Below are 13966 nucleotides of genomic sequence, written 5' to 3' on the forward strand. Positions count from 1 at the left end.
AATGCACAAGGCACAAAACTTTTTATAACCTGGGAATAATTAATCAAAGTTAAACTTGTAAAAGAATTACATGTTCGTTATGCATTCAGTCGCCCGAGTCGTGTCGGGTTTAAGGTTAATTGACACACCACTCAGTATAAGTCCACGGCGGGAAGCCACCGTTTATACCTTAATAATATGGACATATTACCGGGTGTACGCCTACACCCGGGTGTCAAGGTCGTGGCCAAAAATGATGCCAAGGATATCCGGGACATGGTCAATAAGCTCCCAAAGGCGTAAAAACAAACAAAACCAAGTTTTCAAACAGGTCACATTGATAATACCCAACTACTAATGAGTTGGGGTCAATTGCCCGACCAAGCGGTATTTTATATACCGTACCCCCAAGCCCGTATAGGGAAAATAAGTTAAAAGTATTTACCTGAGCTAAATATAAATTTAATCCCAGCCGTATACCACCAAGCAAGTACAGATAGCTTTTACTGGGCTCCTAAATCTGGAACGAAGGTTTTTAATAACCTATTAGAATCCTAACGGGTCTTTTAATTTGGCCTAAGCCTAGACCGGTTAGTACTTAAATGAAGATTACGGTTTAAACGCACGATAAGGCGAAGACCGTCATAGAATGTGGTTTTGACCCAACAAGCTTGCATACTTGTTTAATATGGGTAACTTAATCACATTCTGGATTTTGAGATCGAAATGATATGGTTTGACCTGTTTCGGCTATAATGGGTAAACTAGTTACCTATGCCGATCCGAACGCATAAAGTGCGTAACGAGTAACCATAAGAGTCATATACAAGTTTCCTAAGTTAATATGCCTTAAACATGTTGTGATATCAGAATGATACCTTCCATTATGCCCCAAATGTTTTTAAACCCAATTTATGCCTCATAAGGGCATTTTGGTCATTTTAAAGGGTGTAAAAGGGTTTAAATAATCACCTGAGTTACAGGTCTGATTAAATCAGTAAATATACTTAATTTACTAAGTTATAACAGTAGGGTATAAGTCCTTATGTGAAATTTATCAATCTTAATCCTCCTAGACTCCGTAGGGGCGTTTTGGTAATTTCACATATGCTTAAAAGGTCAATACTGGAATTCTGATCTTAAGATATTCTCCTACTGTTTAAAATATAAAATTTTACTGAATACATCAGTAGGTTTCAACCTCATATGCTTAAATAGGTTCTAGCACATACTTATGCGTTAAAAACGCTTAAAAGGCGATTTGGAGCCATTTCCGGGTTTTATATAGAAAGCTGATATTTTGAAAATTCCAGAAGGCTCAAAATAATTTATTTAACATATTAGATCAGTAGAAAAAGGTTTGGGGTCAATCGGATTTATAAAACTCATTTTATAACCCAAAAGGGCAAAACCGACATTAGCCGAATTAAGCTTAGAACACTAAGTTATGCTCAGCCTAAAATTAAATAAAAATTTCTAAAGATCCCAAAATATTATTTTAATATAGTAGGTACAAAGTTTTGTATAAAAATTTGGGTTTAGATAGGCTATATGTAATTTACGCTATTTAATTACTAAAGAAGCTTCTGATTACGCTATTGAGCATAACTCCTAATCTAGACCTCAAACTGATGTCAAATTTTATGGACAAGTTTATAATTCAGTAGTGAAGGTTTCTATCCTCTCACATTTTCAAAAATATTGTTTTAAGGTCAAAAGGGCATAACGGTCAACAATTCGGCATATAACGGAAATTTGCAAATGAATAGGATAACAAAGGATTCAGGTTGTATAACCTCAGAGGGTTACACTAACCTATAACATGATCCTAAAGGAATCCTAAGGCATATCTAAATAAGTCTAATTTGGGTCAGAACTGAAAGTCAAAGCAAAAGTCAACTTTCGCGACTTTCGGCTCCGAACCGGCCTATACTTAGAATTGTCGGATTGAACATGCTTAGACATGTTCAACTAATATTTACCAAGTTGTTAAAGTGGCAAAAACTGATTTTATGATTTGATTTAATAGTTATGCATTTCATTTAGAAATAACCCGTTTGACTTTCATTTGGCCCGACAATTAAACTAAGTAAACGTGGTAATTAGGAGGCGCCCTTTTGAGGGTTAATTACCTACCTAATTACGGTCACGTAGCCATGTTCGTTGCGAACCATAGCTTAACCGTTTAAAAGTCAAAGCATTTATCGATAGCACTTGACTTTTCGGTTTAAAACGCTAATTAACTAAACTAAGCAAGAAGGAATCACGTACAAGAGTCCAAAGGACTTGAAAGAGGTTCTCAAGAAGCTCAAGACCCTCAAAGAATGCAGAGAATTCAGAATGGAGGGAAGGTGCAAGTGAAACCCAAAACAAGGGGGTATTTATAGGTTTTTGAGAACCGTTAGGATCGTTTATCGAAAACCGAGCTTCAATCTCAACCATCCATGTGGGCACATGGTTTACAAATACAAGGGGCACTTGAAAACCATCAAAATTGGCCCATAGATTGATCAAAAACCGTTTGCAAGAGCTGGAATGAGCTGGAAATAGCTGGAAACAGATTTTGCTGGTCTGGGGATGCTTTACGGACCGTAAGCAAAGGTCCATACGGACCGTAAGGGCCTTGCAGGTCAGCAACTTTCAAAAATGGCAAAACAGGCCCCTGCACCCCCAAACTTGGTTTTCGATGCATTTTTTGACACGTTTAAGCCCCGTTAACCTCATTTCAAAGCTCTAAAATGAAGTTAAAGTATAGGGAACTTAAAATATGTTCAAAAACATCTCGGATGCCGGTTCGTTTGGTCGTACGGTCCCGTTGTTCGGCTAATTACGACGAAACACGGACGGACGCTAAAAACGATCCAAATTACGCGACGAGTGCAATTTATCATGCCACACACTAAAATAAAATATTTTAGTGCTTACATAAATTTTTGGGTGTCCGGGAATATTCAGAATGCGAGATATGCGCAAAAGTGCAAACTTGTGCACTTTTTGACACTTTTAGTCCCTGCATGACATAAAAGTTTATTTTTGCGCACCGAACACCTCTAGGCCTATATCTAAGCTATAAAAAGGGTAAATAGGGTATGATTAACTTATTAACATATTCCGGAAGGTCCGTTACCATACGATTCGACCTCCTTTTGCAGTTTGACGCAATTAGTCCCTTAATTGCGCAAAGTAGCGCGGAATGCCATTTAATGACATCCAAGCCTTCCATGGCCCATAATAGGCATTCCCAAGCATATACTTAAATATTACTATGCTCTCGTTCACTTAAATGGTCACCGAATGGCGTAGATTCAAAAGTTGACGCTTTAGGCCCCTCTATTGCGCAAACTTGCGCATCTCATCATTTAATTGCATTGAAGCCTCATCTAATCCATATTAGGCATTCTTGAAGGTATTATTAAACATCACGATGCTTCGGGTCCGCCAAAAAGTCATTCAGAGGTATATTTATACATATTGACACTTTTAGCCCCTCTAACTTGCAAAATTGCGCGTAACTTTACTTATAGGCATAAAAACCTTAGTTGGCCGTTACTTGGCATTCCCGAGAGTATAATTAAATATCATGAAGCTCCCGGTTGGTTAAAAGGTCACTCACAGGTAAGAATTAACATGTTGACGTTTTTAACCCTTCATTGCGCAAACTTTCAATTAATTACGCAAACGGCTACACTTTATCATCAAGTGGCACATTTGTGAATATCACCATCGTGAGAGGTTATTTAGAAACTTATTTTAGGTATGCTAACACTTCCAGTCCTTTCAAGATCAAGTTTTCGATTTTTCGAAAAATTTAGTCCCTAAATTTCACTGTTTGACTTCATTAGGGTTTATTACACGTTTCAATACCTCATTGGACGTGATTTTACGAGGTGTCACAGTCAGACTCCTTGGGATTCCGGTCATGTCTCCGTGTTGGAATGCGAAGACGTCTATGTTGAGGATGAGCAACTCTTTGAGGGTACTTTTGCATTTATCACTGAGGTGGCTGCCCACCTTTACTGTTTGTTCTGGAAATCTGTCACAGAGAGCCCACTCTTCGATTCCTTCTTTTTGGGTTTTCTCGGCCACTTCTCCCTCCGAGACTGGGGATATTACTTCGTAGGAGGACTTCACCCAGGCCAAACCCTTGGGTGGTTGAAATACCAAGGCTCCATGAGGGGTTGAGGCTTGTGCTTGTAAATCCCCAATCCCTGACCTGCCTAGAATCGCATTGTACTTGGAAGGTGCTCGGACCACGATGAAGGTGAAGGTTATGGTCCGGACATGGTCTCCTACCCCAACAGTGAACGGGAGTCTAATCTTCCCTAGGGGATGGGAGACGCTGTTGTTGAAACCAACCAGAGAGATCGAGTCTTCTTCCAATTTGTCCCTGACATCCCTATCGAACCTCAGAAAACAGTGTTCATATATTACCTCTACCCCACTCCCTCCGTCCACATGTATCCTGGCCACCTTGTGACCGGCGATGATGGCTGAGATGTTGAGAGAGAGCCTTTGTACTTCATGCTCCTCTAGGTGTGGCATTAGTACGGGGGCCATCATACGATCCGGGGGGCAGCACTCGGGCCTTGACACTTCTGGTGGGGTCATACTCATCTCTCCTTCTAATCATATCCACATATGCCCTTTCCGGCTCCTTCGTGTCCTTCCCCTTCCGATAACCCCCCCCCCCTTCCTTGATTTCTTTGACTAAGTGTGCCAGCTTACCCGTTTTTACCACAGCTTCTATTTCTCTTTTCAAGTACATACAATCGTCGGTTTTATGGCCATAGCCCTTGTGGAAGTCACAATATTCATTTGGCTGAGCCTTCGGTCCTGGCTTTATGGGGGGTGGCTTGGGGAAGGAGCTCTTTACCCTTTCTGTAGCCAATATTTCGCTCAGAGTTTTTGTAAGAGGAGTAAAACTGTCCGAATAAGGTGCCAGCCCCCTACCTCGAGGTCTATACGGGGAGTATGTTGGCTTTACCCTGTCATGCAGCATTTTATCGAAATTTGATTTTCGGGGATACGGTGTACCTTTTTCGGGAGGCATTGGTGTGGGGTTGGCTCTTCGGGCCGGGACATCCATCTCCTTGGCCTTGCTAACTGTATCTTTTCCCCTGACGAAGGCTCTGACTCAATCCATAAGATTGTCAAACATGGGTAGGAATTACTCACCCAGTTTTTCACACAGTTGTGCATGCTTCAGCCCGTTGATGAAGCTGCTGATCTTCATGACTTCTGGGACATCCTTGATGTTCATGCTTTCTTTAACAAATCTCTCCATGTATTGGTCTACGCGCTCGTTGTCCCGTTGCCTTATGTGCATGATCTCGTTAAGGTTTTTTATCACCTTCCTTTGCTGACTGAAGTTTCTCAGGAACTTCTCGCTCAGCTCCTCGTAACTGTCTATTCCCCCAGGAGGAAGGCTATCAAACCAAAGCCTGGCTCCTTCTGTTAGGGTTTGCACGAACATATGGCACCAAACAGGCATGGGCCATCGTCCCAGTTGTCCTGCACCTTTGAAGGCATGTAGGTGATCCTCTGGGTCCCTTGTTCCATCATATCTGTCGAAATTCAGGGGTAGCTTGAGCTTCGGGGGCATGGGGGCCTCGGCAATTCTTTTTGGTAAACTTTGAGACCTCAGCTAGGTCTCGAGGTAAATAAGGCTGGTCCAAACCGCTGTCGTCTCGATTCTCTTTTTCTTTTCCCTTCAGCCCTTCTCCTTTTATGAAGTTCTCCCTTTCTTCTGACGTCATTTGCCTTAGGGCTGTCATGAAGGTTTCTAGGGGATCAGAGCAATCGTTCTTGTAAACTTTGAGACCTCAGCTAGGTCTCGAGGTAAATAAGGCTGGTCCAAACCGCTGTCGTCTCGATTCTCTTTTTCTTTTCCCTTCAGCCCCTCTCCTTTTATGAAGTTCTCCCTTTCTTCTGACGTCATTTGCCTTAGGGCTGTCATGAAGGTTTCTAGGGGATCAGAGCAATCGTTCTTGTCCTGTGGGAAAGTCTCTCCCTTGCTAGGTGGTGTATCGAAGGACAACCTGGCCTTGAGGCTCTCAAGCTTCTCCTGTCTCTCTAAGTCCTCAATATGCTTCTTCAGCTCTTCTTTGTGCATAGAAACAAAGTCCGAGGTGATGGTGCTTTCTTTCTCCAAGATCCCCGTCTGATTTTCATTTTCTTCTTCATGGGTGATGTCTTCCACTAAGACCGCATCGTTGGTCCCATGTACCGTCTGGATGGTTCGTTAACTAGGAGGTGTTGCCATGCCGCCTTTTTTGGATGATGGGTTGTTACAACGCTGATGGTTTTTTAAGTGGGAGAAGCAGCCGGACTGACGTCCCACGGATGGCGCCAATGTCAAATCCCCAAATCACTGATGACGTCCAAGGGGTCTCTGCTGACGTTGTAATGCCCCAACCTTCATCTTCTACAAAAAAAGAAAACCGTTAGCCTCGTCATGGAGGGCCCCGGGAGGGGGATCCGTGACCAAGCTTCGGCGTGAGAATAAGTAAACTTGCCAGAAATAAACGAGAAGCCTATTCCGACGAGGATGATTGCCGGAATATTCTCTGTGGTGTGGATTCCGATAAACTGGTTATTATGTGGGAATTTAATGAGAGTGTATCATGGTCGGAATAAATGAGATTATCTCCTCACTTCAACATCATATATTCAAGGTAAGATTCTCAGTTCTTAACCCTGATATGAACTTTTAGGGTTTGTTTGTTTTCAATTTTAGCGAGATCCTCAATTTAGGAGTTCAGTTTTATTTGAAATTCTTGATTTTGTGTTTCTTTTTTTTTTTTTTTGATTTTCTGATGTTAGTGTGTTTCTGTTTTAGGATTTTGAAGCTATGATGAAATACTACCAGTGTTTTTATTTGAATATTATTTATCCATATTTTGATGTTAGTGTGTTTCTCTTTGATACTACCAGTTGGTACTCATATTCTTTATATGTTTTTAACATTATTTTAATTTATTATAATATTGATATAGTAAAAAGGTTAGAATTAAATGCCCGGATAGTCCCTGTGGTGTGACCTTTTTTCACCTTTAGTCCCTAACTTTCTAAAATTACAACTATAGTCCCCAACTTTTTCAATTTCGTTCCCGAATGGTCCCTGACACGGATGGAGGTTAGTCTTTTCAGTTAAGTAGGAGTGAAATGACCTAAATACCCTTACTATTAAAAAATAAACTTTAAATCAATAACCACCTTCAATCCAAATACACATCTTCTTCCTCATATTCAGATTTATCTTCAATCCAAACACACCTCTTCTTCCTAATTCTTCACACCACCATCTCCACCTTTCACCACCACCACCATTGTAACACCTTGAAAATTCATGTCCAATAATGTATGAACACGTGTCATAAGCTCTGAACGTGTGAAAGAATACTTTAGAGGGACTAAAGTTGACAAACGGGGAAACTATGTGAATTTAAGGGTCCAAAATGTCAACGGTGGATAATTATATTTAAAAATAGCCCTACAAGATGGTTATGCCTTCAAACGAATAAATCATGGATCATACGAAGCTAAATATGAAAGAAAGTGAGAAATTACAAACCACAGTGGCTAAATGTGTCAACATGTGTAAAGTATACCTCTGAGTGACCTTTTAGCAGACCCGAAGCTATGCTCACTAGAATATGTGGTAAAAATTTCATAAAGTTTCGTTATCGTATGAGAAAGTTATGATCAAATTTGTGTACGAGGGGTTAAAAGCGTCAACGGTGAAATTCTAGGCCTTTCGGGTGTTCACAAAGTTATCAAGGGACTTAACAAAGTTAGTAAAGGTCCTAAAGCCCTTAAAAATAAGGTTAGAGGGCTGAAATAGCAAAAATAGGACTTAAAACCACGTTACAAAGGACCAGGGGCTGAAATGCAATTCTTTAAACTTGTTTGGCTGGTTCTGACAGGCCAGGCGGCGCGCGTATGAGTCCCTTATGGACTTACGCGGCCTGCGAGAACAGCCCAGTGACAGAAAACGTGGACAGGTGCCCGAGGATCACTTCTCAGGTGAAAATGACATGGATGAAGATACGGATCCCGTGGAGCCCGCAACCGGGACCCCGAACCACCCCATCGAAATCTCTGATGGGTCATCTTTTCATGGATCACCTTACCGTGGTCCTGACAGCTACGAGGCAAGGTTCAGGCAGATTGACTGGTATTTCACTCCCTCTACCACTCGTCTCCTTACCAGCAGCAGCAACAGCAGCAGGATCCTTCCGAGGATTCTCGATTTGTGGCAGTCACTCCGCCAACACCACCACCAGTGGAACAGCAACCGCCTCCGGAGCAACCGAGGCGGAGAAGGTCAAACGCACGGATGTCCGTGCGAGGAGGAGTTTGCATCAGCACTCCTCAGCCCTCGAGTGGCAGTCATTATCCGCCACTCCAAGAAGAAGAAGACCCGCAGATGGGGGTCCATCAAACCCCATCCCAGAGATCAACTCTGCGCCTATGGCGCCACCATTGGGTTTTGATAACCCAATTCCTGCCTACGCCGGTTCAGCGGCATATAACCCTTTTGAGCAGCCGGCTCATACCCAGTACGACTATGCCAATGTGGACCCATACCAGGAGGCATGGGACTACAATGCTCGTCACCCAGAGGGACCCTATGGTGGTCTTTGGACCACTGGTTACCCAACTTATGGGTACCAGCGTCCGCCACCTCCTCAACCTCTGTACCAGGCGCCGCAGCCGCAGCTAATCCCGCAGGAACGTTAACAAGCGGTCCTCGATAGATTGGACCGATGTGAACGGGAGATTCAAACCGAGTGTAGTAACACTCGAGGCTTCTTCAAGGGGTTGTCAGACCTGATCAAAGGGAAGTCCAAAAGAAGGGGTCATTGAAGACCTTTGTTGTTTATTTTATTTGGTTGTAATCCAGTCCCTGCGTGGACTTTTTGTTTCTGTACTCAGCCCCTGCGTGGGCTTGTCTTTTAGTATTCTGCCCCTGCGTGGGCATGTCTTTTAGTCAACCCCTGAGTGGGTTTGTTTGTTGTTTGTTTCGCCCCTGCGTGGGCATGTTATTTTTATAGAAGTCTCGTTTAGGGCAAAAATGTACTTGTTGAATTATTTATGAGATGTTGAATTTAAATTTTCATTTTATTTGTTATTAATTATGTGCATAAAACATAAAATAAATGAAAATAATTTTATAATTAAAAGATCTACCATTATATATATTAAAGTGGCAAAATCTAAAAAGGACAAGACCTAGCCATATGTCATTTTAAGACAAGGCCAAGATGGTATCTCCATAATTAGATTTAGATCCATAATTAACATCTCAACTTAGGATTGTTCTGCGTTTAATAATAAAAGAGAATCTTAGGGGTAAAACCTAGCCACGTGTCATTGTAGACATGGCCAAGATGGTAGAACCTGTCCAAAGGATTCCAAATCTTGTTAACATCTGTAAGTATGTTAACATGCTGGGCAAATTGTGATGCAGTAAAAATCACACAGGCCATCTTTAAAATGGGTTAATTTATTTTCCCTGTAATTATATGACCATCCCTTAAGGATGAAGTGCCTACGGGTAATAATTAACGTCTTCTAGAACTAAGAGACAGTAGAAGTCTGCAACTCACCGTCTAGAAGGGGTTTTGAACCACGATTCAGACCCAAATACCTCGATTCTGTGAAAATCCTGGTTATAAATTAAAACCGTCCTTGGGATTAGACTTTATGCTAATATCAAAATGGGATATAGGATTATAATAAAGGTCCTAAATAAATAAATGAATAACAAATTAACCAGAAATGGCTAATTAAAACCATGGTTAATAAATTATAAAATTTTGTAAAAGCTTCTAAATAAAACCTTGCCCATTATTTTCTATATGTAGCATTTGAGGCTACATGGCTGGGTCGGACGAGGTGAACAGTCGTCCGGTGGAGAACCACGAGAATGCTAAAATACAGGTTACTGGCGCGGAACTGCAAGCATTAGTTGACAATGCTATTGCAAAGGCTATGGAACGCCAGTATAGTGATTATAGTGAGACCCGAAGGACCTTATCTACACCGCATTCCAAGCCTAAGACCCATTCTGAGACTCACAGCAAGCCACCACCTACCCCACCAAAGTCTAAGAAAAATGAGTCTAAGAAAGATGATGACAGACATTCCTCCAACGAAAACAGCATTCCATCCAAAAGGATTGTATTTGATGATAAGCCTCGTGCCAAAGGTTGCACATACAAGTACTTTGTTTCATGCAAACCCCGAGATTTTACTGGGGAGAAAGGGGTGGTGGATTGCATGACTTGGTTGGACGAGATGGACACGGTGGTAGACATAAGTGGTTGTGCTGAAAAAGACATTGTGGAGTTTGTGTCACAGTCTTTCAAGGGTGAAGCTCTAGCATGGTGGAGATCGTTGATTCAAGCCACCGGAAAGGTACATTTGTACAACATGTCTTGGGAACAATTTGTTGCCCTCATCAAGGAAAACTACTGCCCTCAGCATGAGGTTGAAAAGATAGAGTCTGATTTTCTATCTCTGGTTATGAAGAACCTGGATTGCCAGGCTTATCTCACGAGCTTCAATACTATGTCTAGGTTAGTTCCTTACCTTGTGACACCTGAACCTAAAAGGATAGCCCGTTTTATTGGGAGTCTGGCCCCAGAAATAGAAGCAAGTGTCAAGGCCTCTCGGCCCGCTACATTCAGATCAGCAACTGACATATCTCTGTCCCTCACGCTGGACGCAGTTAGACAGAGATCGCTGAGAAATGCGGATGTCGAGAAAAGGAAACGCGAAGATGACAGTTCACGACGCTCAGATAAGAAGCACAAGGGAAACAACGACCACAAGAAAGGGTCGGGATCCAAGAAAGGTGATCAACAGGCGGGTGATAAACCCAAATGTAAGGTTTGCAAGAAGCACTATTTTGGGAGGTGCAGGTATGAGTCGAAGTCCCAGTCCCAGCCAAAAGCGTGTGGGATTTGCAAGTCGTTAGACCACAAGGCATTGGATTGTAAGAAAATCAAGGATGCTATGTGCAATAACTGTAATGAAAAGGGGCATCTTAGGACTAACTGCCCAAAGCTTGCAAAGAAGGCTGAGGAGGGAAAGAAGACCAACGCAAGGGTCTTCCGCATGGATGCGAAGGAAGCTGTTCAGGATGACAATGTCATAACAGGTACTTTTCTTATTAATGATGTCTACGCAAGAATATTATTTGATTCAGGAGCAGATAAATCGTTTGTAGATGATAAGTTTTGTGAATTGTTGAAAATGCCTGTTAAGACCTTAAGTGTGAAGTATGAAGTGGAATAAGCTGATAGAACCATAGAAACCGCATCAACTGTATTAGACGGATGTGTCATATCCATTAGGAACCACTCTTTTCCCTTATCCATCCTTCCATTTAAGTTAGCTGGTTTCGATATAGTAATAGGCATGGATTGGTTATCGCATAACCAAGCTCAAATAGTTTGCAATAAGAAGCAAGTGGTGATCAAGACTCCGTCTGGTGAGTCGCTTATCATTCAAGGAGACACCCGGTACGGGTTACCTGAGCAGGTGTCTATGCTCAAAGCAGCTAAATGCTTAAAGAAAGGTTGTGTCATTTATATGGCACAAGTGACTATAGAGGAGCAGAAACCCAAGATTGAAGATATTCCAGTCATTTCTGAATACGCCGAAGTTTTCCCGGAAGAACTACCTGGTTTGCCACCAGATAGACAAGTAGAGTTCAGAATCGACATCATTCCCGGAGTTGCACCTGTTGCAAGAGCGCCTTATAGATTAGCACCAACAGAGATGAAAGAATTGAGGACGCAGCTAGATGAATTGCCAGCCAAAGGTTTTATTAGACCTAGTTCGTCTCTGTGGGGAGCACCAATCTTGTTTGTCAAGAAGAAGGACGGGTCCATGCGTTTATGCATTGATTATCGCGAGCTTAATAAGGTTACTATCAAGAATAGGTATCCTTTGCCCAGGATCGACGATCTGTTCGATCAGCTACAAGGAGCGAGCTACTTCTCAAAGATTGATCTAAGGTCAGGCTACCATCAGTTGAAGGTCAAAGACGAAGATGTTCACAATACTGCATTCAGAACTCGCTATGGTCATTACGAGTTCCTAGTGATGCCTTTTGGGCTCACTAATGCACCTGCCGCATTCATGGATCTCATGAATCGCGTCTGCAAGCCTTATCTAGACAAATTTGTCATCGTCTTCATCGACGACATTCTCATCTACTCAAAGAACAAAGCTGATCACGAGAAGCATCTCCGTTGCATTCTGAAACTACTTCATCAAGAAAAGCTCTATGCCAAATTTTCTAAGTGTGAGTTCTGGCTTCGTGAAGTCCAGTTCCTTAGGCATGTTGTTAGTGAACGTGGTATCCAAGTAGATCCCGCTAAGATTGAAGCTATCATGAACTGGCAAGAGCCGAAGACGCCTACGGAGATTCGCAGTTTCTTAGGATTGGCAGGATACTACAGACGCTTTATAGAGAACTTCTCAAGAATTGCAGCACCCCTGCCTCTTCTCACTCGCAAGAATAGCAAGTTTAACTGGGGGCCTAAGCAGCAAGAATCCTTCGATATTTTGAAGCAGAAGTTGAGCAACGCTCCAGTGCTGACGTTACCTGAAGGAATTGAAGAGTTTGTAGTGTATTGTGATGCATCACATACCGGAATGGGGTGTGTGCTTATGCAGAAAGGCAAGGTCATTGCCTATGCTTCACGTCAATTAAAGGTACATGAGAAGAATTACACCACCCATGACTTGGAGCTAGGTACCGTTGTATTCGCACTAAAACTATGGAGGCATTATCTGTATGGAACTAAGTGTGTGATCTATTCTGATCACAAGAGCCTTCAGCATCTGTTTAATCAGAAGGATTTGAACATGAGGCAACGACGCTGGATGGAAACTCTAAATGATTATGACTGTGAGATAAGATACCATCCAGGCAAGGCAAATGTGGTTGCTGATGCCCTAAGCAGGAAGGAAAGAGTGAAGCCTATAAGAATCAATGCCAAGAGCATTGAGATTAAGAACAGTTTGAACGAAAGATTGTTAGCTGCACAGAAGGAAGCTGTGCTAGAAGCTAATTATCCTGGGTAAAAGCTAGGAGTGACTGAAGAATAGTTATCCTATGGCAAGGACGGAATCCTAAGATTGAATGGAAGAATATGGGTTCCTGTTTATGGAGGACTTCGGGACGTCATCCTTCAGGAAGCCCACAGTTCCAAATATTCCGTTCACCCTGGAGCTGATAAGATGTACCAAGATTTAAAGGCAAACTATTGGTGGGTAGGCTTGAAGAAGTCTATAGCTGCCTATGTGGCTAAATGTTTGACATGCGCACAAGTCAAAGCTGAACATCAGAAGCCGTCAGGTTTGCTACAACAGCCTGAAATTCCAACTTGGAAATGGGAAATGGTGACGATGGATTTCATCACCAAATTGCCAAAGACAAAGAAAGGAAATGATACTATATGGGTGATAGTAGATAGACTGACTAAGTCAGCACATTTCCTACCCATTAAGGAAACTTACACTTCTGGCATGTTAGCCCAAATGTACGTTGATAAGATAGTGTCTCTACATGGAGTACCAGTGGCTATTATCTCTGACAGAGATACCAGATACACGTCACACTTTTGGAAAAGTTTCCAACAGTCTTTGGGCACGCGCCTAAACTTCAGTACGGCTTACCATCCTCAGACGGATGGGCAGAGTGAGCGTACCATTCAAACTCTGGAAGACATGCTTCGTGCATGTGTGATTGATTTAGGAGGTAGCTGGGATAAGCACCTACCTTTGGTCGAGTTCTCCTACAACAATAGCTACCATACCAGCATTCAGGCTGCACCTTTTGAGGCACTATATGGTAGGAAGAGCAGAACGCCCATCTGTTGGGCAGAAGTAGGAGACACTCAATTATCAGGTCCTGATATAGTCTTTGAGACGACGGACAAGATTGTCCGGATTCGCGACCGCCTAA

General features: G+C 42.3%; 1 protein-coding gene across 1 annotated transcript; it reads right to left on the reverse strand.

The window, feature by feature from the left end:
- Nucleotides 1-5146: 5146 nt before the first annotated feature.
- Nucleotides 5147-5581, reverse strand: LOC110892349. Its single transcript, XM_022139518.1, has one exon. The coding sequence runs from the start codon at nucleotides 5579-5581 to the stop codon at nucleotides 5147-5149; it is 435 nt and encodes a 144-aa protein (XP_021995210.1).
- Nucleotides 5582-13966: the final 8385 nt, after the last annotated feature.

The sequence above is a fragment of the Helianthus annuus genome, chromosome 7, assembly GCF_002127325.2.
Source record: "Helianthus annuus cultivar XRQ/B chromosome 7, HanXRQr2.0-SUNRISE, whole genome shotgun sequence".
In the NCBI taxonomy this organism is placed as follows: Eukaryota; Viridiplantae; Streptophyta; class Magnoliopsida; order Asterales; family Asteraceae; genus Helianthus; species Helianthus annuus.